We start from the raw sequence: 24,788 nt of genomic DNA on the forward strand, positions 1-24,788 counted from the left end.
ATGCTTATAAGGCAAGCGGAGAAATCTGAACACTGACTAGATAGTTGCTACCTAGTACGTTGCAAAAACTGGGCCATAAGTGGTTTTTCTGACTCCCAGCATTGAACTTGTCCTTCGCACCAGAACTTACTTAACTCGTTTTAATTTTTAGGCATGACACGTGGTCACACTTCTGGCTAAAGAGTCCTTATGTTTGAGAGATAAGTACTAGACTGTAGGAGGCCTGAGTTTGGCTCACCGATCGGGCAGCAGAGTGGGAGGCGGTGAACGGGTCCGGCCGAGAGCTGAGGACGCTGAGCTGGGGGCTGGCACGTGGGGCTCACCGGGCCATTCTCCCCACTTCGGCAAATGTTTGCAATTTTCCACAATTAGATCTTTTCAGAGGCTCAACCTCTGACTCTTGGAAGATTTACAGTCACCTTCACCTACCTTGCTCTGAACACCCATTACGTTGTCAACATTTGACTTTACAAAGGAAACTGGCAACTCTGAAGGCGGGTGCTGAGATGTTCTCCGGCCTGGGTTCGGGGCTTCGGAAACTTGGACAGCGCACTGCAGCTGGGACTGAGACAGGAGGTGGGGCCCGGAGGGGGAAGATCCAAAGTCTACTGTCATAAAGAAGTACTGGTCTGCAGTGCTCCCTCCGCGGGGCCAAGGTGAACCCAGAGGGCAGAGCGTGTCTGGGAGCTCGGAGTGGAAGTCCCGGGGACCAGGTGAGTGGTTCCCCCGCAGCAGGAACCAGGAGGTCTCAGTCAGATTTCTAGAAGCAGAGCCCGAGACAAGGATTTTGTGTGCCTGGTTGGTGCGGAAGAGTTCTCGGGAGAAGAGAAGAAAAGCAGGCCGGGCAGGTGGAACGAGTCAAGGCCAGAGGTGGTCTGAGCTGCCCGCTTGCTTCAGCCTGGTCCCTCATGGGGGGGGGGGCTGCTCGGAAGCACAGACTTGGTCCCACCTCGAGGCAGGGAGGCGGGGCTTTTATACGCCATGCTGAAGGGTTGCAGAAGGGGTGTGACTCAAACTCCCAAAAGGGAGCAGCTGTGAGCCCTTAGCAGCCATGAAGAGGATCTGGGCAGCGGGCAGCCCCGGCAGCATCTGTCCTGGGAGGAGCTCGCTGCCCAGAGCCCAGTGCTGCTGGCGGCCACTGACCCTGAGAGCTGGGGTGTGGACAGGGCTCAGCCAGTTCCATTCCAATCCCCGCAGCTCACACGCACAGAGAGACATTTGAGGAAGCAGAGCCCCAAAGAGGGGATGGGACGCGCCCCAGAGTCAGGTCTGGCATCCAGGCCTCCTGACGTCCCTGAGTGGAGGCCTCCACTTCCCACAGGGCCCTGGGGTTCTTCACAAGTGAACCCCTCCTTACACCAGCACTCCGTCCTGAAGCCCTGGGGGAAGCTGGCTTTGGCACATTCACAGCTGTTTTCTAACTGGCATCTACTGAACCCTAATCCTCCAAGGTGGCCCCCGGTCCCCCGCCAGCCCTTCTGTCACATGGTGTGACTTGATACCTCTCAACTCCTGCCTTTCTCTGCTTGACATGCGTGCACAGGCATGCGCACTCACGTCCGTGCACACACTCACGTCCGTGCACACACTCACGTCCGTGCACACACATTCATGTCCATGCACACGCACTCATGTCCGTGCGCACACACTCCTGTCCATGCGCACACACTCCTGTCCGTGCGCACACACTCATGTCCGTGCACACACACTCCTGTCCGTGCGCACACACTCATGTCCGTGCGCACACACTCCTGTCCGTGCACACACACTCCTGTCCGTGCGCACACACTCATGTCCGTGCACACGCATGCACAGGGACACCCTCAGAGCCTCGCCCTGTCCTCTCGGCCTCCGCAGCACAGCCTGACTTGGGTCACATGCTTCTCCGCCCAGGCTTTCTCTGCAGAATTCCAGAGATAAGCCTCAGACCACTGGTTCAATGCCCTCAGCGCTCCACTCCCGCTCCGTACCCTTCTCCGCCTCCCCGGGAGCCCAGAGCTCTCATGCCTCCTCCCCCTGTGGTCACCCCTCCGATGATGAGGACAGAATTTATCAGGTCTCAACCAAGAGCCAGGCAAGGACCGGATGGAGCCTGGATGGCAGAATTCCAGGCATGTGGCAGGCTGGTGGCAGCACTGGCCAGTGTTAGTTGAGTGATTGCTATGTGCCAGGCCACACGTTGCAGACGTTATCCCATTTAATCCTCACAGCCCCCGCCCCCACCCAGCATAGCTCCTAGTGCCCCCAGCTGACAGGTGACAGGTGTGGAGACTAAGACGCTGTAATCAGCCTGCCCAAAGTCAAAGCTCCAAGGAGCAGAGCCAGGGCCTGGCCCAGGCGTATCCTCCTACAGAGCTCCTGAGCTAGTCCCCTCTGCGTGGGGCCGGAGGGACCTGCCCAACTCTTTCCCGCCCGGGACCTAGGGAGCACCCAGGCCCGGGCTGGTGTCCTCAGGGGTGCCAGGTTAGCTGGTCCTGGGGGTCCTGAGCTGCCTGAAGGGACCAGAGTGGGGTCAAAGGTAAAAACGTTTCCCCCACTGTTCCCAAGGGTCTCTATCACAGGCATAAACCTTCTAAGGACCCAGAGTTCGTGCCCTTCTACAGACCTTTCCCTCTGGTTGTCTAAGCCCTGCCCTCTTTAACTCTTGCCCTCCCAGTGGTCTAGTTTCTTGCAGCACCTCTCTGCCCTGTGGGAGAATCCTGTCGAGCTGAAGTGACCCTAGCCATCACAGTGCAGTCCTGGCCCCCATTGTGATATGCAGATGAGGAAGCCACAAGGGGGGGCAAAGGGGGGGAGAGTAAAACCAGAACCAGACATCTGTAAGTTTAAGGTCAAAAGTGTTCCCCACAGATAACCAAGTATGCAGAACCTTTGCAAGACAATGAGAAAAAGGTTGCACAGCCAGTGAAGTTGGGACACGCTCTATTATTAAAGTAGAGTGCTCCCACAGCAGGAAGTCCGGGGCCTGTAACATGCTAGAGTGGGAAGGTGATGTCCAGGGCTTCCCAAACTTATTGGACCAGAGAACCCTCTTGCTGCCGATCTGTCGGGACCAGCGTTCCATGGGACGTACTTTAAGGAGGGTTACCCCGGATTCTTGAATCTAATTCCCTAGTGGATATTTGAACCCTTCCCGCTGCCACCACTCAGGAAAGTGAATGCCAGGTGGAAGCACACCTCCAGTGACCCGGGCACACACTGTTCCCGGGGGCAACCTGTTCACTCCAAGACCGCTCTGCCCAGAAGTCCTCCTTCGTTTGTGCTTCCCAGCGGAGTCCAGGCTCAGGTTGGGTTCTGCCCTCCCAAGTGCACCGAAGTCTAGCTGTAGCCCGTGGCCGATGGGTCCAGGTTTCTGCCACTCACTGCATCCCTCAGGCCCGCTAGCTATGTCAGAGGGGCCCTGGGGAGCTGGGAATTGAGAGGGCAACAAATTCCCAGGCACAGCGAGGTCAGGTCCCAGAGAAGAGTCAGGCGGCGGTGTGTCTCTGGGCTCGGCTTCTGGCGCCCCCAAAGGGGAAGGGCCCAGCCCCCCCTCAGCCCCCCCTCAGCCCTCCCCAGTAAATCGGGAGCTGTCGCTATGCTACAGGGCAATGGGGATATTGACCAGGGGTCCCAGCTGTCTGGGAACAAGGCAAGCATCAGATCACGCGCAGTCCCACTTCTTTGCCTTGTGACCTTGGCCAAGGCACTTGCTCTCTCGCAGCCTCAGTTTCATTTTCTCTAGAATGGAGTCGACTTTCTGAGTATGGAGTGGGGCCAGCAGGCACGGCGCCTCGCCCAGAGCTGGCGCGCACCCACCCCAAGGCCCCATCTGGCCCTTTGGCTCTCTGATGGCGTCTCTTCCTTTCCACCCTGTTCAGGATTTAGTCACCAGGCTAGCTGTTCCCTCTGCCCCCCCCACCCCCCACCCCGCCAACCCGCGCCGCCCACCCTCACCACTGCGGCAGGAAAACTGCAAAATACGCATGCTCAGATGGGACCTCCTGAATTCACACAGTTGGAATTAAAATCCAGGGGAATTTGTCCCCCTTTCTTTTTTACTAGAACAAGTAAAAAAAATAGGCCACTCCCTTTAAAGGGTTTCCTCATTAGTCCCGCCCCACGGAGAATCATCTCTTACCAAGATCCCCACAGCCCCCCAGCCCCGTCCTCCCCTCTCAGCCCCACCCACTCCGTTCCCCAGAGAGAGAGTTCCGCTCTTCTTACCGAGTCACCAAGTCACCAAGTCACCGGCAGCCCCCAGTGCTGATATGCACCCCCACACACATGCATCAACATACAACATACTGACCGGTGCTTCCGGCCTCCTGAACAGTTTACTACCCCAAGCCTGTTTTCCCGAGGCTGAGACACCCAGCACATCCATTTTCAGTCACCAAGGCAGCACTAGATGAAGGATGTAAGCCCATAGGCTCTGGAGCCGGCCTGCCAGGCTTTCAGTCCCAGCCTAGTCATTTACTAGCTGTGTGACCTTAGGCAAGTGGCTTCGCCTCTCTGAGCCTCATCTGCAAAATGGGAGCAGGAATAAGGGGGGAAAAGTCAGATAATAAATGTAAAATGTTTAACACACTGCCAGGAACAGAGAAAGTACTTTTAAATGTTGACTTGGTTAAATATTGACTTCCCAGCTCAATGTTGGCTCATATCAGGTTCTCAGCAGAAGTTTCTTTCCTTTCTCTCCTCATCGTCCCAAACCCAAGAGGCACCACCATCGCCCTAGGTGGTGGGACAATTACTTGATCCTCACCTGCCCGCATTTGCCTCCTCCAGGCCCGATAGGTAGGGACGGTTCACAGAGTCCCCCACACCCGCTCAGGGCTCCTGTACCAGGGGGCCTGCCAAGCTCCCATAGGCCAGATTGGGTGACCCCTGTCTTCAGATGGTTGAGAAGTATGTCTGTTCCTGTGTTTCTTCCCCGGAAGTAGCTGTGTCCCCGCAAACTCCGCAGGGAGCTATGTCCCTGTGAGCAGCAGTTTCTCCCCATCCCCAGGGCCCAGGTTATCCCTGGTCAGGCCAAGTTCAGGGGCTGCTGGGCAGAGCAGCCAGCAGTCTGGAAGGCCTTGGCCCAAAGGGCAGAGGTGACAGGCCCCGAGTCTCACCCAGGCACAAGCCCCCAAAACAAGACGGGTTATAATGCAGCCTGTCTCCTCAGCCAGCAGCCGGGATCCCCGCCCGAGGCATGGCAGCTGAAGCCTGGCAGGCAGCCGCCACGGTCACTCCCAGGTCTGGAGCTGGGGGCCTGGAGCCCTGGCAGGCCCCCAGCCCGGCCCCGCCTGGCCAGGCATATCCACCCTGGAAGGCAACTCAGCCTGGCCACCTACCTCCAGACTGGCACCAGGAGAGGCCCCGGAAGAGGAGGGTCCTTCTTAAGGAGCTGGGCGTGAGTGTCCATTTCCTGGGGCCATGGGAGTGGGAAGAATGGGGGTGGGGTTCTAGGGGGGCAATGCTTGGGAGCTCCCAGGATGAAGGAAAATGAGAAATCCCTCCAGCTTCCCTACTTAACACGCATCCTAAAACTGGAAAAGCCATGAGAAGGGGCCCGAGGCGATCTACACCCACAGCAGCACAGGCTCGGGGTTGGCTCACAGGAAATCCACAACGGAAGATACGTGCTCCCCTTCCCTTGTCTTCCCTGGAGTGGGGGACACCGGCATGGCCACAAGTGGTGGGACAGTTACTCGATTCCCCAGCCTTCCAAGGAAGGGTCCTTCCTTGCAGACCCCCCGGGACTCCTTAGGAGGGGGCAGCAGACTCGTTCCAGCCCGCTGGTCCAGGGTCAGGGCGTCTCTCAAGGCCGGGCCCCTAACAGCGGCCCACTGTTCCCGCCCAGGCCGTCCACATCGCCAGTGCTGTGCTGCACTTGCTCCTTGGGGGCTGCCTGGCTTCCGCAGTCAAAAGCCTTCACCTGGTGGTGCTGAAGACTTGGTACCCATTCTGGGGCGCAGCCTCCGTGAGTAGGGGCCAAACATGAGCTAGGTGGGGGCGCCCTGCACCTGGGACCGGATGGGGGGTGAAGCAGAGAGGGCTTCATAAAAGGCAGGCACCAGCCGTGCCTTCTCCAGTGTCCCTCTGTCTGCTTCTGTCCTCCAGTCTAGCAATAGCTCCTTCCCAGGAGGCCCCCCTGGCTGTCTGACTCTCCCCTCATTTAACACCTGCTTCCCGCCGAGAAGGGGGTGAGCGTGCGCCCGGGAGGAGGGGGCAACTCGACCTCTCGCAGGCTTCCGGGCGGCCAGGCTGCCTGTGGACGCAGCAGCACATCCCTGGTGACCAAGCCTCTGTCGGGGCCGGTCTGCAGGGGCACTAGGGTGCAGGTGTGGCTCCTGCCCTCCCAAGGCCCTGGGCCGGGACAGGAGACGAGAGGAGACCAGTGCACGCGCAGTTCCCCGTGTTCCCCCACGGTGTGCTCCCCCATCCTGGGTCCCTGGCGGAGTCCGGCTCACTCAGGGTCCCAGCTCCCTGATGCCCTCTCGGGCAGGTGTCCCAGCCCTCCACCGTCACTCTGGGCCATGGTGCTAGCTCCGAGCTTCCAGCGCACAGAGCCGGAACTGTTTCTACGTGTGGTACCCATTCATCCCTGTGCCCCCGGGGGCGTGTAGTAGGTGCTCAGCGAACATTGGAAAGTATCATTGCAGAAGCACGCCAGAGACCTTGAACTGAGAGCTAATCTCCTCCTCACTGCAGGGTTCAGGAAGGAGAGAGGATCCCGTGGAGGGGATAGTTCAGCTGATCCCAGACGAATGGTTTGGGCTAATAAAATGGGGCAAGTGGGAGGGGCAGGGAGGGCATTTGGAGCGCATGACACAACTTGATCCCGGGTATGGAGGTGTGTGTGCAGAGAGCAGAGCGGCCGGCTGAAGCGGCCGGGACCAGGCCATGTGGCAGGCAGGGTGAGGTTCCTATGTTGGAGCAATGGTGTTCTCAACCCTGCTGGCTGCCACGGGTGGGTTTCCTTAGAGAACAGTGGGAAGGGCAGGAATCTGTGGGTTTCGAATCCTTATGACAGTTTCACATCTGGCCTGCAGTTCCTCGTGTCAGGGATCTTGGCGGGAACAATGGAAATGGTTCCGAAACCCTCTCTGGTACGTTGGTGCGTTGAGATCACTCCCTTCCACTCCCCGCCTGGGGTCACCTGGGGCAGGGCATCTGTGTGCGGTGGAGGTTGGGTGGCAGCTGCCCAGGGTTTGCCAGGAGCAGGCACAGGTCTTCAAAGCAGCAGAGGACGTCCAAGCAGAAAGGTGCCTCTGTGCTGGACATCCGCCCTTCACTCACGTCCCTGACTCCACGCCGTTCCTCCACCCACTGCCCTTCCCCCACCCAGTTCTGTCCCCCGTGTCCTCTGGCCTGGGGGTGTTGTTCAGCCTGTTCTCCACACAGCAGCCGAGTGGATCTAGAGGCGGGCACTGGGTCCCCCAGTCCGGTCCCCGTAGAAAGTGAGAGCCATTCCGGCCTCTCAGTGGTCAGCAAGCTAAGAAAGCCATGTTTGGATAGAAGTCTTGAGCCCAGAGATGTGCAGTCTCTCCTGGGCTCACAGAACGAACTGCTGGCAGGCTCGGATTAGCTCTCAGTCTCTGACCTTTGGACAATGGTTGTCACCTTTGTTTTCTGCTTGTAGAAGGTGCTATGCCTGATAGCGAACTTCATCAGCTTCTTCTGCGTGCTGGCTGGCCTCTTTGTCATTGCCAAGGATCTCTTTCTGGAGAGCCCATTCACGTCCCCGATCTGGAGGCCGTACCCCAACAGCACAGTGAGTACCAGACCGCGGGGTCCTCTGACTCCCAGGAAGGCACTGCCGGTGCTGTAGCCGAGAGCAAGTTTCCGGCTCCCAGGAAACCTCTTCTGGAGCCCAGGTACAGGCGGCAGAGCCCTCGGCCAATGTGTTTACACCCTGTGAGGGGCAGTGCAGAGGGGGACGCTGGCCTCCTCGGTGGTCAGCACCACTCCCGTCACTGAGTCCAATCCTGCTGGTATAGACAGGGAAACTGAGGCCAAAGTGGGGTAGGACCGAGGCCAAGCGACAAGTTGGCAGCAAATTCAGGCCCACAACCTGGACCTGTCGATTCCCTATTCAAGGCTCCTTAAATACTGGGTCCGCAGGGACCCTGATGTCATTATCCGGGAGCCTCGCAGCAGCCTTGCAGAACTAGCCGAGTCCACATTGTCGCCCCATTTCATGGGCGTGAACACTGAGGTCCAGAGAGGCTAAATTAGTGGACCAAGGCCTCATAGCAAGTCAGGGGTGCAGTGAGGACTCACAGCTGGGTCTTTGACTCCAAGCCCCGTGCTCTTTTCCCCACAGCTGCCTCTGAAGCAGGAGGTAGACCAGCTGTTCCACGTGCTTGGCTGAGGGCCTCTGAGTCTGGTTCCCAGGTTCTGACCATGCTGGCTCGCTATTCCTTATTGCCTTCCACCATGCACACACACGTGTGAACTCACATGCATGCACACACGTGCACAGACACACACGTCCCCACCAAGCACTCTGGCCCTAGGAGATGTCCCAGCTGCACAGCCCTCGGCTTCGCTCCTCCCTCCCCAGCTGTAAGAGATAGTCCTTCTCTCTGAGCCCTGCTCTCCCCATCTCAGCGGGGTTCAATGAGATAACACCTAAGGCCATCCGCACTTCTACCCGGGCCTCATGGTTTCTCCAGCCCTCAAACATATTTCCCCGAGGACCCAAGGGCGCCTGACATTGAGCATAGAGCAGTGACAGAGACAGACGCACTCCCGGCCCCACACAGCAGCCCCGCCTCCCTCCCATGCGCACCTGGGAGCTGAAGCCCCAGCGCCCTCTGCTGGCTGGGTCTCAGCCCTGCCTGTGCCACCCAGTGAGGCCTCACCCAGTCCCCTCCTCCCCCAGGTCCACATCCAGAGGCTGGAGCTGGCCCTACTCTGCCTCACCTTCTTGGAGCTCTTCCTGCCTGGGACCACGGCCATCCTAGCCTACAGGATGGACCACCCGTCTGCAGAGGTGAGGGCCCGCGAGAGACGGGAACACAAGGAAACAGGAGGCTCGGGAAGGGGACGTTCGGGCAGGGAGCACATACGGATCGTGTCTCTCACTCGTTGTCAATCCCCCATAATCCTGCAAATTGAACACTTTGGTAGTTTTCACGTTAGTGTCATCTCTCTACTGAGGTTTCACTTAAAGCAGATATGAGTTGGTGGTTGTGAGTTGATGTAATACCAAGCAAACAAGTTGTCTCAGTTCCTGCCCTATCGTCCAGTAGGAAGTCTTCTCATTAGGACATCAGAGAGCTGTGTGGGGGCCTGGAGTTACTGAGGCCAACCCCACTTTTAGGGATGGGGAGATGGAGGCCCTTACCTGTCTGCAGGAATTAACAGGGGATGTTCCTGCTTATGGCCCTTGAGGGGCCAGGCACTGAGCTAAATGCTGCAGACAATTGTATCAGTTTCCTATTGCTGCTGTAACAGATTATCACAAACTCAGCAGCTTAAAATGACACGGCTGTTTTATCTCACAGTTCTGGTGGTTAGCAATTTGAAATAGGTCCTCCTGGGCTAAAAGCAGGGTGTCAGCAGGGTCACCTTCTTGCTGGGGGATCTATAGTTTCCTTGCCCTTCCGAGCTTCTAGAGGCCACCTGCGTTCCCGGGCCTGTGGCCCCTTCCTCTGCATCCTCAAACCTCTCTCTTCTGTCTCCCCTTCCTCTGTTAAGAGCCCTTGTGGCCTTGGCCGGTTGGCTCAGCAGTAGAGCATCGGCCCAGCATGTAGAGGTCCTGGGTTTGATTCCTAGCCAGGGCACACAGGAGAAGCACCCATCTGCTTCTCCACCCTTCCCCCTCTCCTTTCTCTCTATCTCTCTCTTCCCCTCCCACAGCCAAGGCTCCATGGGAGCAAAGTTGGCCTGGGCGCTGAGGATGGCTCCATGGTCTCTGCCTCAGGCTCTATAGTGGATCTGGTTGCAGCGGAGCAACACCCTGGAGGGGCAGAGCATCGCCCCCTGGTGGGCATTATGGGTGGATCCTGGTCAGGCTCATGTGGGAGTGTGTGTCCTCTTCTGTGTTTCTTCCCCCCTCCCCCCTTTTCACCTTGGAAGAATACAGGGAAGGAAAAAGGAAGAGCCCTCCTGAGTCTGGGCCCACCCAGAAAATCCAGGACCATCTTCCCATCTCAAGGTCACCAGATTAGCAATGTTAACTCTACATTTTCTCATTGCGGTGGGAAATGCCAGACCACCAAAGAGAATTGCCAATACTAATACCTCATACATAACCTGAGGTACTTCTCTGTATAACCTGAGCTAGTCACAGGTTTGGGGATGAGAACATGGACCGCCTGGGGCCGTCCTTCAGCCTGCCACACTGGCGCCCGCCTTCCTGGACCCTGCACTGTGGGGGGCAAGCTCTGCCTTTTTGTTTTCAAGAGGAGGTTCCAAAAGGTTTCAGTGAGTTCCCAAGGTGATGCAGCCAGTAAGTGACTGAGCTGGACCTCCCTTCAGAGGCATCTGTGGCCTCGTCCCTCTGAGAGGACAGCCTCAGGGACAGGCATCTGTGGCCTCGTCCCTCTGAGAGGACAGCCTCAGGGACGGGCATCTGTGGCCTCGTCCCTCTGAGAGGACAGCCTCAGGGACAGGCATCTGTGGCCTCGTCCCTCTGAGAGGACAGCCTCAGGGACAGGCATCTGTGGCCTCGTCCCTCTGAGAGGACAGCCTCAGGGACAGGCATCTGTGGCCTCGTCCCTCTGAGAGGACAGCCTCAGGGACAGGCTCTGCAGCACTGGGCTGGGGCCACCCTCATCACAGATCAGGGATGAGGACAAGGCGACAGTGGCGAGGGACACTGTTAGCAGCAGACACGCTCCTAGAATGTATTGCAGCGGGGAGGGACCTCAGTGTGTCACTTGGTCCAAGGGAGCCAACAGGGTGAGTGACTTACACGTAGCTACCTGCACGGTGGCAGCCGGCTGGGAACGAGGGCCAGTCTGCTGCCCCTGCCCCCGTGGGCTTCCTCCCACTCCCTTCTCCAGAACAAGGTGGGGGAGGGAGCCAGGCACCACCTTCCTGGTGTCTCTCCAGCCTCAGTGTCCACAGCTTCACAGCCATCTCACAGTTTCCACAAGTGAGCCCGTGGGAAAGTGTTCTGTAGATGGCCGCTCGCTCCGCGTGTGTGAGCAGGGGGGACAGTGGCTTTTCTTTTGCAGCAGGATGACATGTCCCTTGTTCCTGACACATCACTGGAGCTCAGTGGGCCTCCGCCATCCTATGAGGACGTGACTCGAGGTGGCACAGAGGAGGAGCAGAAGCAGAGGTGAAGAGAGCTCATCGCAGCATCAGAATTCACGCCATGGACCCTCCCCAGGGGCCATTACCTGAAAGGGGCAAACGGCGCTGTTCCGAGAACTGCCTGACCCGTTCTGGTGGCCTAAGTGGGGCGGTCCCCATCCCCTCAGACACAGAAGGGGCCTCCAGGCCCCCGACCCCCATAACCTCAGCGCCTGGTTGGCCGGAGCCGCCTCAGCCAGACCAGAGCATGACCAGGTCCTCCCACCCGCCCTGACAGCTCAGGAGCAGACCTTGTGCCCACGCCACAGCCTCTGCCTTCCCTGTCCGCTTTCTCCAACCAGTGGTGGACGCTCGGGGAGCTTGTCCGCATGAGTGGACGCTCGGGGAGCTTGTCCATGTGAGGCTGGGCAGAGCCAGAGGCGGGTCCTTGGAGCCCAGGAGGCCTAACCGACTCGGTGTCTCAGGGGAACTCATGCATCTGAATCCCTGGATTCAGGGCGGGGGCGGTGGGGACGCTGCGTCAGACAGAAACCGTGACCGGTTCTTCCCTTCACACTGTTCGTGAGTCTCTCTGCTTCCCTGGGCCTCAGTGTCTCCACTGCACCCCGGGGGAGCGGGTGGAGGAAGCGACCAGAGCCCCCCACTGGAAAGCTCTGACGTCAGGGGCCAATGCAACGTGCGGTGACATCCTGACGTCTGAGCTCGCCAGTGACACCTCAGCCGCGGAGTTCCGTACCTTGTGCGGAGCCAACAAGGTGACGGAGAGAGAGACCACCTTCCTCCTCCCCCAAATCTCAGATGTCCCGAGAACAATCTTCACAAATGTTGGGTTCTTTGGGTGCTGTATTATAGTAACCTGATGTTTCCTTAAATTGATTTTTTTTTCTCACATAATATTATTTTAGAGGGGTACTTCGTGTCGGCAACAACAAAGTCAGTATCTTTCCATAAACAGAAGCTAACCACAAAATGATGTAACAGGATGAAAATAAAGCAACACTGACCCTCCACGCGCCCCTGTGGTCTCCCCTGTGACTTCCCCACCTCTTGCCTCCCTGCGCTGCAGCCACCTGGCTTCTTCGAGATGCCCGGCACCCAGGCGTGCCCCTGCCTCTGAGCCACCCTCTCGCCTTTCCCCTGCCTACACTCTCTGCCCCAGGTGTTTGCGGAGCCTGCTCTTTGAATATTCTTTTTTATTCTTTTCCATGTGAGAGGAGGGGATCCACCCAGCAATCCCCATCTGGGGCCAATGCTTTGCCCATCTGGGGCCATGCTCACAACGAAGCTACTTTTAGCGCCTGAGGTGGAGGCTCCATGGAGCTGTCCTCAGCCCCGGGAGGCTAATGCGCTTGAACCAATCAATCATGGCTGCAGGAAAGGAAGAGAGAGAGAGAGAGAGAGAGAGAGAGAGAGAGAGAGAGAAGGCAGAGGAGGAGGGGTGGAGAAACAGATGAGTGTTTCCTCTGTGTGCCCTGACTGGGACTCAAACCTGGGACTTCCACATGCTGGGCTGATGCTCTACCACTGAGCCAACCAGCCAGGGCCCTGAATCTTTACTAAGCTGTCTCTGGGCCAAGGCTGATGTCGCTTAACCCCCTCTTCAATCTGTTAGATATGTTCTGTGATTAAAGCCGATGAAAGTAGTATTTTATTATTATTATTATTATTAACGTATTTTACAAGTTCAGTTGTATGGCATCGGTCTGTTACAGAGTGAGTCCCTAAGAGCAATGAGGCAGTTGCCTCTAGCGCAGTATGTGAAGGCTGGAAGAAGCTGCTCTCAGGTAGCAGTGGGAGACGCAGAGTGCCAAGGGCAAGGTCGCAGTGCAGCTGTCAGGGTCTGAGAAGCCTAAGCGGAACCGGGTCTCACCTTGGGACAAATGACCCTCTGGGCAGCCAGCCCGGGCTGAGTGTCTGAAAGGAAAGGTGGCAGTAACCAGGATGCTCGAGGCTGCAGTACAGAGGGGGTAAGGAGCACAGGCTTCGTGCTCGGGCGCAGACGATAAGCTCGGATGCCAGCTTGGAGGCCTCAGGCAAGTGACTCAGACTGCTGAGCCTCTCTGCCTATCTGAATCATGGGGAGGAGGGTGACTGTCCCCTAATACTCTGGTCGCTTAATGATCCAGTGCACAAAGTGGGCTTAGCACACCCAGAGCCTGGCACCGTGTATAACCAACATGGCCAATAATAATACCTCATGAAGAAGGGTTCGGCTAGATGCCCAAACCAGCCCAGACCCAGGCTGCTATGATTCTATAACCCTGTGGTGCCCTACTGGGCAGAGGGAAGCCTGGTCTGCCCCTGGTTGGCTGGGTGAGCCTGGCACGGCAATACACTGTGACAGAGATGCCAATCTTTGCCCCATTTCACACAAGAACAAACTAAGGCTTGAGGAGGTAAAGGGATACCCCCAATCACACAGCTCCACAGTAGCAGAGCTGAGACTGTCGCACTCCCAAGCCAGCTCTGCGCATGCTCAGGGCATCACTGCTTTCAAAGGGTCTGAGACTGACTGTGCAGTGGCATGATCTAGCTGCCTTGCCCTGGAGAGGAAAGAGCTACCCACAGACATTCTGAAGAGCATGGCTTCCTGGTACCCACCTGTCATGTGACAGCAGATTGCAGAACGCACTCTCCAGGTACTGACCATATGTCCTTGGCACAGACCTAGTTTCTGCGTGCCGTCCTGGTGTCCCACCTAGACAAAAGCTCCCATTTGGTTGATAAATTATAGGGTCACAATGGACCCTGGAAAAGTCGCTTTCAACAACAGAAAGCGACACATGACATATGACGAGAGGCCACCAGGTGGGGGTGCGGCATTAAGCACAGAACTGGGGCACCCGCTCAGGTTGCTGGTTCCACTGGGGTCTGCTCATGGTTGCACCCGGAAAGGTATTATTTGCAGAATGGAACAGAATTGGTCAAGGAAGGAACAGCCGGGAAAGTCACAGGACAGAGACATCACGCTGGGGACTTCCTGGGTTCTTCCACTGACACCCATTCCTCCAGTTGGTGGTCACCCTGATCACCAGCATTTATCATGGCCTCTGGGAGGTTCTCAATTATTCCACACATATTATTGGTTTTATCTCACCGAGAGGACAAAGTGGCCGGGAAGAAGTCATCCTGCCCGCAAGGCAGCCATGAAACACTTGGGCAGCCAGGGCAGGCTCAAAACCTGGCACCCTGGGGATTCACAACCTTTCCACGTTTGTTTAATGTTAACTTAGTGAGAATGGGAAGAAATCATTTTCCCATTAATAAAAACTGTAACCCTCTTTCCTTATGTTCAAAATGGAGGCATACCACAGGCACCACATGGCACTGAAATTATTTAGAATTGTTTCCTCTCCTGGTTCTCTCACTCGAAACTGGAGTGCATTACTCAGTCACAAATGGCAGAGGGGTCTGGGGGGGGGGGTCAGAGCATAAGGAGTCTCATTCTAAATATAGTGACCACTTCTCTTCAGAGGCGCGCGGTTTACTCTGTGAGCTGCTGTTCTCTCTGTGGGTTTCCATCGCAGCCAAATAACTTTTGAGGAGACCTAAGGCTTTCGGACGCGTTCTTGGGAAGCCCCTGCTGTGCATTACTTGGCTTCAGAATCTGGCTGCCGGGCAGTGCCCACTCCAGGGGTGCCCCCCAGCTGGTCTCGGGGCCACCAGCCAGCGCGCACGGCAACCTGCAACGCGCATCACAGAAGTGCCACATGGACACGGGCTGGTGCTGGGGAGAAGCAGGTTTTCTTGCTACTTAAGAGTATTACCTTACTTAAGTACTTACCTACTGAGGAGTATTTTGGCAAAAGGGACACTGATTTCCTTTCTACCAGCTGTGTGAGAGCCTACCAGGTGGAAACCTGAGTTAACAGGCAGCAGATTTCTAGTGAACCCCTGTGGTGTTGTAGTGTGTCTCTGGTCAGTGCCTGCAGAAGCCGCCCACCTGGACAGTCTCTCACTCCCCTAGACCTGCCTCCTCCAGGAAGTCCTCCTTGATATTCCCTAATCCTCAGGAGCCTCAGCTGGTGAAGCCCTATCAGTTTTAGCAGTAAGCCCTGCTTACCTTACTGGGCAGGCTCTCTCACGGCCTTCAGTCTTCTCTCTCCAGCTGGACTCAACATCGTTTGAGGATGGTGTCCCCACCTTCCCTTTTCTGTGGACCTCATGACACCCATAACATAGCAGGCAACAAAGAATGCTTGTTTGAATCAGTTCTTATTGTTGACTCATCCTAAGTCCTTTTAGATGGTGTCCAGGAACAAATTCCTTGAGCAGACTCCTTAGTATAGACCTGAAGTCCCCTACCACTCATCATACATTTAATGATCTTTTTGTTTACTTTAAGAAAAGGTTGTGACTCTTACCTACTCTTAACAATTAACTCCTAATGCTTTTAACTCTTCTCAATCATTCTCTTCTCAGTTATGTTCTCCACAAACCCCGCCCCCCGCCATGTGAGATTGCCATTGTCCAGAAAATAATTTTACATTATCACAGTAACTAAGACACGGTAATGTTAACAAAATTCTCTTCAGAAAGCGTTATCAAAAACCGTGCCCACTTGATGTTTCCTCTTCATTCATTCATTCAATAAATTTTTTTTTTAATTGAGCAGCTACTAAGTAACCACTAGTTTGGGCTCCAGGAATACAATAGCCAACAAAACAGAAAAAAAAAAATTCTGTTCACAAGAACCTGACATTCTAGTCAGTGGGAAATAAACAATAAACAAGTGAGCAAGTATTTATTAATATATTAACATACGATGACTAAAGAACAAGGAAGGGCTTGTCCCTCTGCCTCTAATGAAGTAATGGCCGAGCACCTTGCTGTCAATCACATCTGCCCCAGGGGAGGGTGCAAAGAAGACCACAAGGCTGTCTCCCTTGAGCTACACACCTGACTGGGAGCAAAATATCTCCATTTCGGTTACTCTGGCCTTGAAACAATCCCAGAACTTAGTGTAAAACAACTATCTTACTCTGCTCACAGGTTCTGTGGCACAGAATTTGTGCAGGACATAGCAGGAAGGGGCTGTCTCTGCCCCGTGACTCCTGGGACCTCTGCTAGGCAAGCTCACAGTTGGGACTGACTTGGCAGGTGGGGGTTGGAAGCATCTGGAAGCATCCTCACTCATGCCTGGCAGATGACAGGGGCTGTGTTCTGGAATACCTTCACTGGTCTCCACGTGGCCGCTGCACATCGGAAGACTTGGGATTCCTCAGAGCACGGCAGCTGAGTTCCAAGAGCCAGCACCCTGTGAAAGCCAGGCAGAAGCACATGGCATTCTTATGATCTAACTTCAGACGTCACATGGCACCAGTTCTGCCATACTGCTTCTGCCAAGGCAATCACAAAGGTCCATCCAGGTTCAGGGGTTGGGAGGACATAGGCCCCACAACTCGAGGAAAAAGGTGTCAAGGTCACGTAGGAGAAAGATCGCCGGAGAGGAGATAAGGTGGCAGCCATCTTTAGTAAATGCAATCTTCTGCACCTTCTGCATCTAATTTCCAAAAATGGTGATATCTACATCTACCCTGAGTCATCTCTCAGGCAAAGCTAAAACCACTCAAGCAGAGCGTGATAATATCTGAGTGTTGTACAAGATTTTATTCTAAACAGAAAATAAAAGAGCAGACTAACCCTTTGATGTCTCAGCCCCTTTTCTGGATGGAGGGCACTCTTAATGACCCGAAATGTCTGCCTTGTGCCTTATTTTTAAAGAATAGAAAGTCAGGTCTAGGCTTTATTCCTGATTTAGGTCCGATGCCTAAAGCACAGAGGCAGAGAGGCGTGCGTGAAGGTGCACCCACTTTGGAGACAGAGTCCTGGATTCAAATTCTCTCTTGGCCCTGACAAGCCCCTTTGCCTCTAAAGAACAGGGGGACAGAATCGACCTCCTCACAGGGCTGCCGTGAGAATCAAATGACATAATACCGGCCCACGCCCTCCACGCTTGGTAGCCACTCTGGACAGAATCTCTAACATCTACACTTGCGGTGAAATCGTACGTTTTTGTGTTTTGTTAAGCCACTGCAATGAACTGTCTTCTCATCAATGTTGCTATAATGTGTACATCCTTAAAATGTACCATAAATGATATGCTTTGGGATTCACAAGCATATGAAGGGTCCTTGGGGGAGCAACGATCTGTTTGTTTTCACAATGGTCCTTTGATAGAGCAAGTTGGGGTGTGAGATCCTCAAAAAGGGGCCTGGCTGACCCTGTGGACTCCGAGGACAGCTGCTCCGCCCCACACCTGGGGGGCCTGAGGCTCCTGAGGCCCCATGAGAAGTTAATGGAATAGAGGAAACCTCATCTCAGCGGCTCAGTCAGATCTGGGGCCCGTTCACCCCTGGGGTGCGCGGAGCCGGAGAGAACAGAGGTCCTCCTGCCACAGAGCCGCCCGGTTTTACTCTCAAACCAAGGTCCTCGTTGCTCCATGCTTCAGGAAAGGGGCCTCATAATATGCTCCTTGGTTACCAAAGGCAGGTCTCCAGGGGTTGCCATGGAGACGAGGCTGCTATAGTGGGTGGGGAAGACCACCCTCTCGCTGGAAGGGCCTGAGCTGTAGAGAATCCAGATGTTAGAGGAAATGACAGGACGGGGATAAGAGAATGGAGAGGAGAGGGGAGGGCGTGACTCACTGCTAAACTGCGACCTGTGGGGGGAGGGTGTAGGGGGGCCTGGGGGTGCCTGTTAACCTGTCAAGTTCTCCTTCCATACCTGAAGAAGAAGCCCCAGCTGTCACCACGGACACACGTCCAGGGTCTGTAACTCCGCCATCTAAACCCAACCCCGTGAAGCTGAGATGGTTCACGCCCAGGGGATGGCGGCCAGATTTCAAGTTGAGAAGCCCTGAGTTCAAGTTCTGCCACTTTGCATCTGTGTGACTTTCAGCAAGACACGTAACCTCTCCACTGCTTCCTCGCCTGTGAAACGGGGGAAATTCCTGCTCAGCTCAGCCTTCCTCAAAGGAGTTCTGAGATTCAAGCGTTTCAAGATACCGTCAGTGCTGTCGAGGCCGGGGCCACAGCTGCCCCCCAGTTCCCTGCTGTGCTCCCAGTGCCCCTCAGAGAATATTCAGTGGATAAATACATGATAGCGTGAACTCAGCCGCTGCTCTGCACGGGCCGGTGAAGCAGGGGGACTCTTCGTGGGTCGCTCAGTCTGCGCCACAGGGCGCGGCGCCTCCCGGTGTGGTCCCCGGACCAGCCGTGGCCTCGCCCAGGAGATGCCCAACTGCAGAATTTGGCCCCTCCCCACACCCACTGAATCATAATTTCTGGGGTTGGGACCCAGGAATCTGTGTTCTACTAGGCCCTCCGTATATAGTCTGATCTTCGCCAAAGTTTGAGAAACATTGGTATTGGGGTGAGGGTGAGATGGGGTGTGAGCTGCCCCGCCCCCTTTCTTGGCCCACCTGGGCCTGGGGTTCATTCCCAAGCCCGCCTCCACCCTGCCCGGGCCTGCCAGGGGCTGGGGACAGGCTGTGGAGACTGGGCAGGGCCAGAGAAGGAGGGCTTGTCATGGGAGGGGAAGGGCTGGTAGCTGGTCTGCCTTCCGGTTTCAGCAAAATCCGCAGATGCTGGAGGGGGTCGGGAGATAAGCCTTGCAGGTACACAGGAGCTGTGCAGAAGGTCTCCTCCCAACCTTCAGCTTCCCCGCACCCTGGCCGTGGTCTGTGGGGACAGCAGGGAGGCTTCACAACAGGGGTCCCAGGTTCCACTCCAGTCCATCTCCTCTGCTGAGGTCTCCGCCCCTCCTCTGGAGACTGGGCGACTCAGCCTGAGCGGTTAGGAACACAAAGAAAAGACGAGCCTCCGAGATGAGATAAGCGCTGCTGGGAACTGACGTGCCCGGTCCTGCAGCGTGTTCTGAGCAGGACCTGATTTAAGGTACCCGGAAGCAGCTGTTCACACACGCAAGGGGGTGGGGGGTGATCTAATTGAAGGAGAGAGCTGGGACTCCATAGAAGTCAGAACAAAATGCAGCAAGGCCAAATCACCAAGTCTGCGCTCGTCCGTTCAGGACCAGGATCCTGGGAAGGCAGCTGGAACCAACCGAGTGAGGATCTGAATTGGCTCACGGCTGGGAAGAGGATGGGGACCTGGCCACACCCATAGGAGTCATGGAGTAGGGAAGTGACAAGGCCTCTGGGTCCCCCATGGGGCAGTCACCTGGGGGCCTGAGGGAACCCGGGCCTCACATTTGGAAGGGTTGTAGAGATGGGTGTCTATCCTAAAAAAGGTACCATGTTGTCATGGAAGGGACAACAGGAGCATATAAAGCCAGTATCCACGGCTACCATCACAGCCGCCTGACCCGTGTAGGTCCACATTTGATTCGGACAGATGGTAATGAAATAACGGAGCCAAGAACTGGTGGGCCATTAGCTTTAATCCTAGTTTGCACCCAGCAGGCAAGAAATACACACAGTGGGAAAACGCTTCCCTTTCCATTCAGGGCTCCCAAAGCCACTGACTTATCTGAGTATTCCTAGGATCAAAGATTTGTACCTCACCAGCCTTATTCACCTCTGTTCCCCATCTCCCTCTCTCTGCACAAACTGGCTTCTCCTTCAGCACTCCACCATCTTGACTGCTTCTCCTCTCTTCCACGTGGCCTTTCTCTGCTCTCACCTGTAATGCTAATCTCAGGAACTAAGAGAGAGCAAGCTCCTGATCTGCCCCATTTTATAGTGTAGAAATCAAAACCTTTAATCCAATATATCAATACAAACAAGGAAGTCTCTGAGACAAAGTCACTTAGGGTGGGAAAGGCTTAGTCTTAAAACTAAGCCTTAGGCTATAATGACCCTGCCTGTTTACAGCCTGTCCCTCACACCCAATGCAAACTATAAGCGAGCAAACATATACATCATAATTACAAGCTTATTTGACCAACAGAGGGGCAGAAGATCTTTAGCTTGAAAAGAAGAGAATTCTGGGGAAGTGACAGGACAACTGTCTTCAGATACGAGAACCCTGAGTGGAACAGAGGGCAGTCTGGACCTCTGTGGCCACACTCAGCCCCAGCCTAGTGATGCCTCCACCTCAGTGGGCTCCGGCCCTCGCTCCAGCCACCCTCCATAACGTGGCAGCTGCCACGTCCTTACACATCCCCAGCCCTGTGCCCCAATCCTGTACCTGGTGGGTGTGGAGTCCCAGTCCCTGATTCCCAGTCCTGTCCTTGCACCGGGCACTGTCTCCTTGAGTCACCTAGCACCAAATCACAGCCTCTTTCCCAGCCGTGGATTTCCTGGTCGGTGAACTGGAAATGTCCAGCCCTGCCCTTGGGGGTCGCAATGAGCGTCCATTCACACATGTAGCAAACGCTCCCTGAGCACCAGGGAGCACTGAGCGCCAGCCCGGTGCAGACCACCGCCCTCCAGCACCCAGGCTCCAGGGGATTGCACAAGCCCCCAGGAACGATTCAGGTGAAAGCATTCCAGGAACCGGAGATGCGAGTGCAAAGAACCTGAAGAGTGGATGGAATAAAAGAATCCGTTTTAATTGGAGTGGATTTACTGAGGGGGGTGGGGAGAATTCAAGGGAAATGAAGTCAGAGAGTTAAATCAGGGACAGATAGTGTAAGATATTTGAAGCCACTATAAATATATTTTCAACTTATTCGTTTGATATCTATATCTGTCTCCCAAAAAATGTTTATATAGCTCTTTTTCCTGATTTTTGTTTTTCAAGGAGTGTAATTTCATCACAGTGAGAAAGATTTACTGTCTTTTGTCACTCCAAACCAGGGGTCCCCAAACTACGGCCCGCGGGCCACATGTGGCCCCCTGAGGCCATTTATCCGGCCCCGCTGCACTTCCGGAAGGGGCACCTCTTTCATTGGTGGTCAATGAAAGGAGCACATTGACCATCTCATTAGCCAAAAGCAGGCCCATAGTTCCCATTGAAATACTGGTCAGTTTGTTGATTTAAATTTACTTGTTTTTTATTTTAAATATTGTATTTGTTCCCGTTTTGTTTTTTTTACTTTAAAATAAGATATGTGCAGTGTGCATAGGGTTTTGTTCATAATTTTTTTTTTATAGTCCGGTCCTCCAACAGTCTGAGGGACAGTGAACTGGCCCCCTGTATAAAAAGTTTGGGGACCCCTGATCTACACTTAGGCTGCCTGACTGCAGAGCCACAACCCTTAAGAGTAAATTTTCCTGTTATCCTGGTAAGGAAACTGAGGCACAGAAAGGTAAGGTGCTTGCCCAAAGTGACATAACTATACATCAAAGAGCCAGGATCACAGCTCCAGAGCTGGCATGCCTGCGCCCCCTACATGGGCCTCGCTCGCCCCTTCCTCCCAGCGACCCTGGTCTGTGCACCGGCACATGCCAGGTGCTGTGTCGCCCTGTGGGTCAGCCGTGCTCTGGGAGTGCACACACAGGCAGAGCGCGGAATTGGCCGTGGCGCTTCTCTGTGTGACCTGAGACCTGCTGACTGAAGGAGACGGGGGCCTCAGCTGATGCAAGATTGGGTCAGGTGATCTCTGAGCCATTCGCACTCCACTCAGCCAAGGATGCTGCCATTGAGACGGCGTGACAGTCCCCAGATGTCAGGGGCCTACACCCATGGCCCTGTGCTCAGGACCAACATCAGAGACAAGCAGAGGAAGGGTTGTGGCACTAACTGAACACTTACCAGGTGCTGGGCCTCTCCTGGGGCTTGTTTATTTTATCTATCTATTTATTCATTTTTGAGTTTGAAGTTGAATTTTTATTCAACATGAATTTTTTTTTTTTTTAAAGTACAATCACTCCCTGACCAGATAACTCAATTGGTCAGAACACTGTCCTGATAAGCAGTGGTTGCCAGTTCAGTACCCGGTCAGAGCCCATGCAGGAATAGAACAGTTTTTCTCTCTGTCCGTCCATCTGTCTATCTCTCTCCTTCCCTTCCTCTCTCTCTAAAATCAATACATTTTAAACAATTAAAAGAAAAATAAGTGCTATTATTACTTCGATGGAAAACAGAAACCTTTGCAGAAAACGAAAGTGATCCATATGATGCATAGCTTTGATAAGAATGCTAAGAATAGCATTTATTTAATTATAATGTTAACAATATTTCAGAAAAATTAAAAAAAAATATTTATTGATTTTTAGATAAGAGGTAGAGAGGGAGAGAAAGAGGGGGGGAGAAGTGGGAAGCATCAACTCAGTAGTTGCTTCCTGTACGTGCCTTGACCTGGCAAGCCCAGGGCTTCGAATCGGTGACCTCAGCATTCCAGGTTGATGCTTTATCCACTGCGCCACCACAGGTGAGGCTTCAGCAAAAATTTTATGGGACAGTTTGGAGCAGGGGTCCCCAAACTTTTTACACAGGGGGCCAGTTCACTGTCCCTCAGACAGTTGGAGGGCCGGACTAAAAAAAAAAACTATGAACAAATCCCTATGCACACTGCACATATCTTATTTTAAAGTAAAAAAACAAAACGGGAACAAATACAATATTTAAAATAAAGAACAAGTAAATTTAAATCAACAAACTGACCTGTATTTCAATGGGAACTATGCCCCTCTCACTGACCACCAATGAAAGAGGTGCCCCTTCCGGAAGTGCGGCGGGGGCCGGGTAAATGGCCTCAGGGGGCCACATGTGGCCCACAGGCCATAGTTTGGGGAGCCCTGCCTTAGAGACAAGTGGGGCTCAATCTTGCTGGGTCCTCTGGAGGACTGCAGAGAACCCCTCAGTATCCTTCCGCCTTAGGGCAAGGGGGCTGGGATGTCCGTAGTAGAGAGCAAAGGAGTGTAAGAGAACAGGGTTCAACAGGCTTTTCTAAAAACTGCAGGGGTCTCTCCTGAGCCCCTGCACACCCTTATAATGACCGTGACAAACAGCTCAGGTGAGGGTGGAAGGTTCTGGCCAGAGTTCACCTGATGCCTAGGTTGATAATGGGTCCCCATACATGATTCAAGGGACACCCAAAGGGCCCTGTCTGTAAAATCTCTCTCACACCACCCTGGCAGGGACCTGAGATTACCCTCTAAAGAATTTTAAGCAGGGCTGGGATAAGCTCTAACGGGCTTTTGAGAGCCACCCCTCCAGCTGAGGACAGAAGCTCGGGAAGCAGGGAGCTGAGGGGCCGGCTGCAGGGCAGAGGCAGTGGGGCGGTGTAAGCGTATGCTGGGCGTGTTCACAACAATGACCTTTCGGGTCTCCAGGCAGGTGCAGGAATTTAAGGAACTGAGAATTGGGTGCTGGAAGATCTGGGCAAGGGACAGGCAAAGCCTCCCTGCAGGGCCTCCTTGGCCCAGGGTCATAAGCCTGTAGATGGAGTGCCTCTGAGAGGGGCCGGGAAGGCAGGGACTAACCCACGATCACAGCACAAGGTGGCAGCTATTTCTGACGACGTGGAGGGACACTGGAGAAGCCGAGCCACCACCCTCCCCTTAGGGAAGTGATTTCAGCAGGCTGATTTCATCAAGAGGCGTTCTGGCTGCTGTGTGGCACCGGGCAAGGAGTGAGAGGTGTGAAGGGATCCTCAATCCACTTCTTTATCCTCCGGGAGCCTTTGTCTAAACCTGCTCACCTCCTCCTGGATCAGCAGTCCAGATGGGCTCAGCTCCATCTGACTCTGCAGAGTGGCTCAGCAGGTGGAGCTGTGCAGCGCCGAGGCCCCGGATGTCTGCCCTGACCTTCCTCCTCTGGCCTCCTGAGCATCCTTGGATAACTTCCCAGGCCCTCTCACAACCCCTCCACTGGAGAAACAATGGTTTCTAAAGGAAGCCACTGGGGTGAGACGGGAGCCCTGGAATCCCAGGGGGCCATCCCCAGGCAGTTCTAAGAATAGCACTGAAGAAGAGCGGGGATACAGTTGGGCAACCTCCAACATGTTCTTCCTAAGAAAGACCTCATGCTGTGAATGACTCAAAACCCTTCCTGAGTCTCACGCAAAGGATGGGAATAGGCAGGTTCACACACTGGGGCAAAAGCCACTGTCTTGCTGACAGGAAGCTCAGAGGTCATCCAACCAGTTTCTCGAACTGGGGCAAAAGGAGAACTTGAGAGGGTATGTGCAGCACGTCTGAGGGCCCAGGTGCGCCAGGACAGAAGTGGTGCCTCTGACCAGTTCCTTAGCGTCACGCGTGAATGGTGAAAAGGGAGAGCCATAAATCTGATACTTCAGCACAGGACAGGAGAAGAGAAGGCAAAGGTGTGCACATTTCACATATAACTCAGGACTTAGGAAGATTTCCCACCTCCAGGATGGGCCACGTAACATTCATTCTGGAAGTTAGGAGTACTCCAACCGGGTCATTTTATTTTATTTTATATTATTAATATGTAGTTGTTTATTGCAATTTTATTCTTTTTGTTTGTTTTTGGGGGGTTTTTTTAATAAATAAAATTTTATTAATTTTAATGGGGTGACATCAATAAATCAGGGTACATATATTCAAAGAAAACATGACCAGGTTATCTTGTCATTCAATTATGTTGCATACCCATCACCCAAAGTTAGATTGTCCTCCGTCACCTTCTATCTAGTTTTCTTTGTACCCCTCCCCCGCAACAGGGTCATTTTAG

At 54.4% G+C, this 24,788-nt stretch overlaps 1 protein-coding gene across 5 annotated transcripts; it reads left to right on the top strand.

Annotated features, from left to right (window-relative positions):
- Positions 1–621: 621 nt before the first annotated feature.
- On the top strand, positions 622–12,870 carry MS4A10 (membrane spanning 4-domains A10). 5 transcript variants are annotated; one of them, XM_066254013.1, is made up of 8 exons: positions 622–713; positions 5,160–5,380; positions 5,831–5,950; positions 7,023–7,079; positions 7,613–7,744; positions 8,858–8,968; positions 11,160–11,266; positions 12,147–12,870. In XM_066254013.1, exons 2-8 carry the CDS (start codon positions 5,180–5,182, stop codon positions 12,190–12,192), a joined length of 774 nt encoding a protein of 257 aa, XP_066110110.1. In that variant the 5' UTR covers positions 622–713; positions 5,160–5,179; the 3' UTR covers positions 12,193–12,870. The 5 variants fall into 5 exon arrangements, with proteins under 5 accessions (XP_066110110.1, XP_066110112.1, XP_066110114.1 ...); XM_066254015.1 differs by having other exon boundaries at positions 11,163–11,266; XM_066254014.1 differs by having other exon boundaries at positions 638–713; positions 5,157–5,380.
- The last annotated feature ends 11,918 nt before the right edge of the window (positions 12,871–24,788 follow it).

Source organism: Saccopteryx bilineata, chromosome 1 (genome assembly GCF_036850765.1).
Source record: "Saccopteryx bilineata isolate mSacBil1 chromosome 1, mSacBil1_pri_phased_curated, whole genome shotgun sequence".
Classification (NCBI taxonomy): domain Eukaryota; kingdom Metazoa; phylum Chordata; class Mammalia; order Chiroptera; family Emballonuridae; genus Saccopteryx; species Saccopteryx bilineata.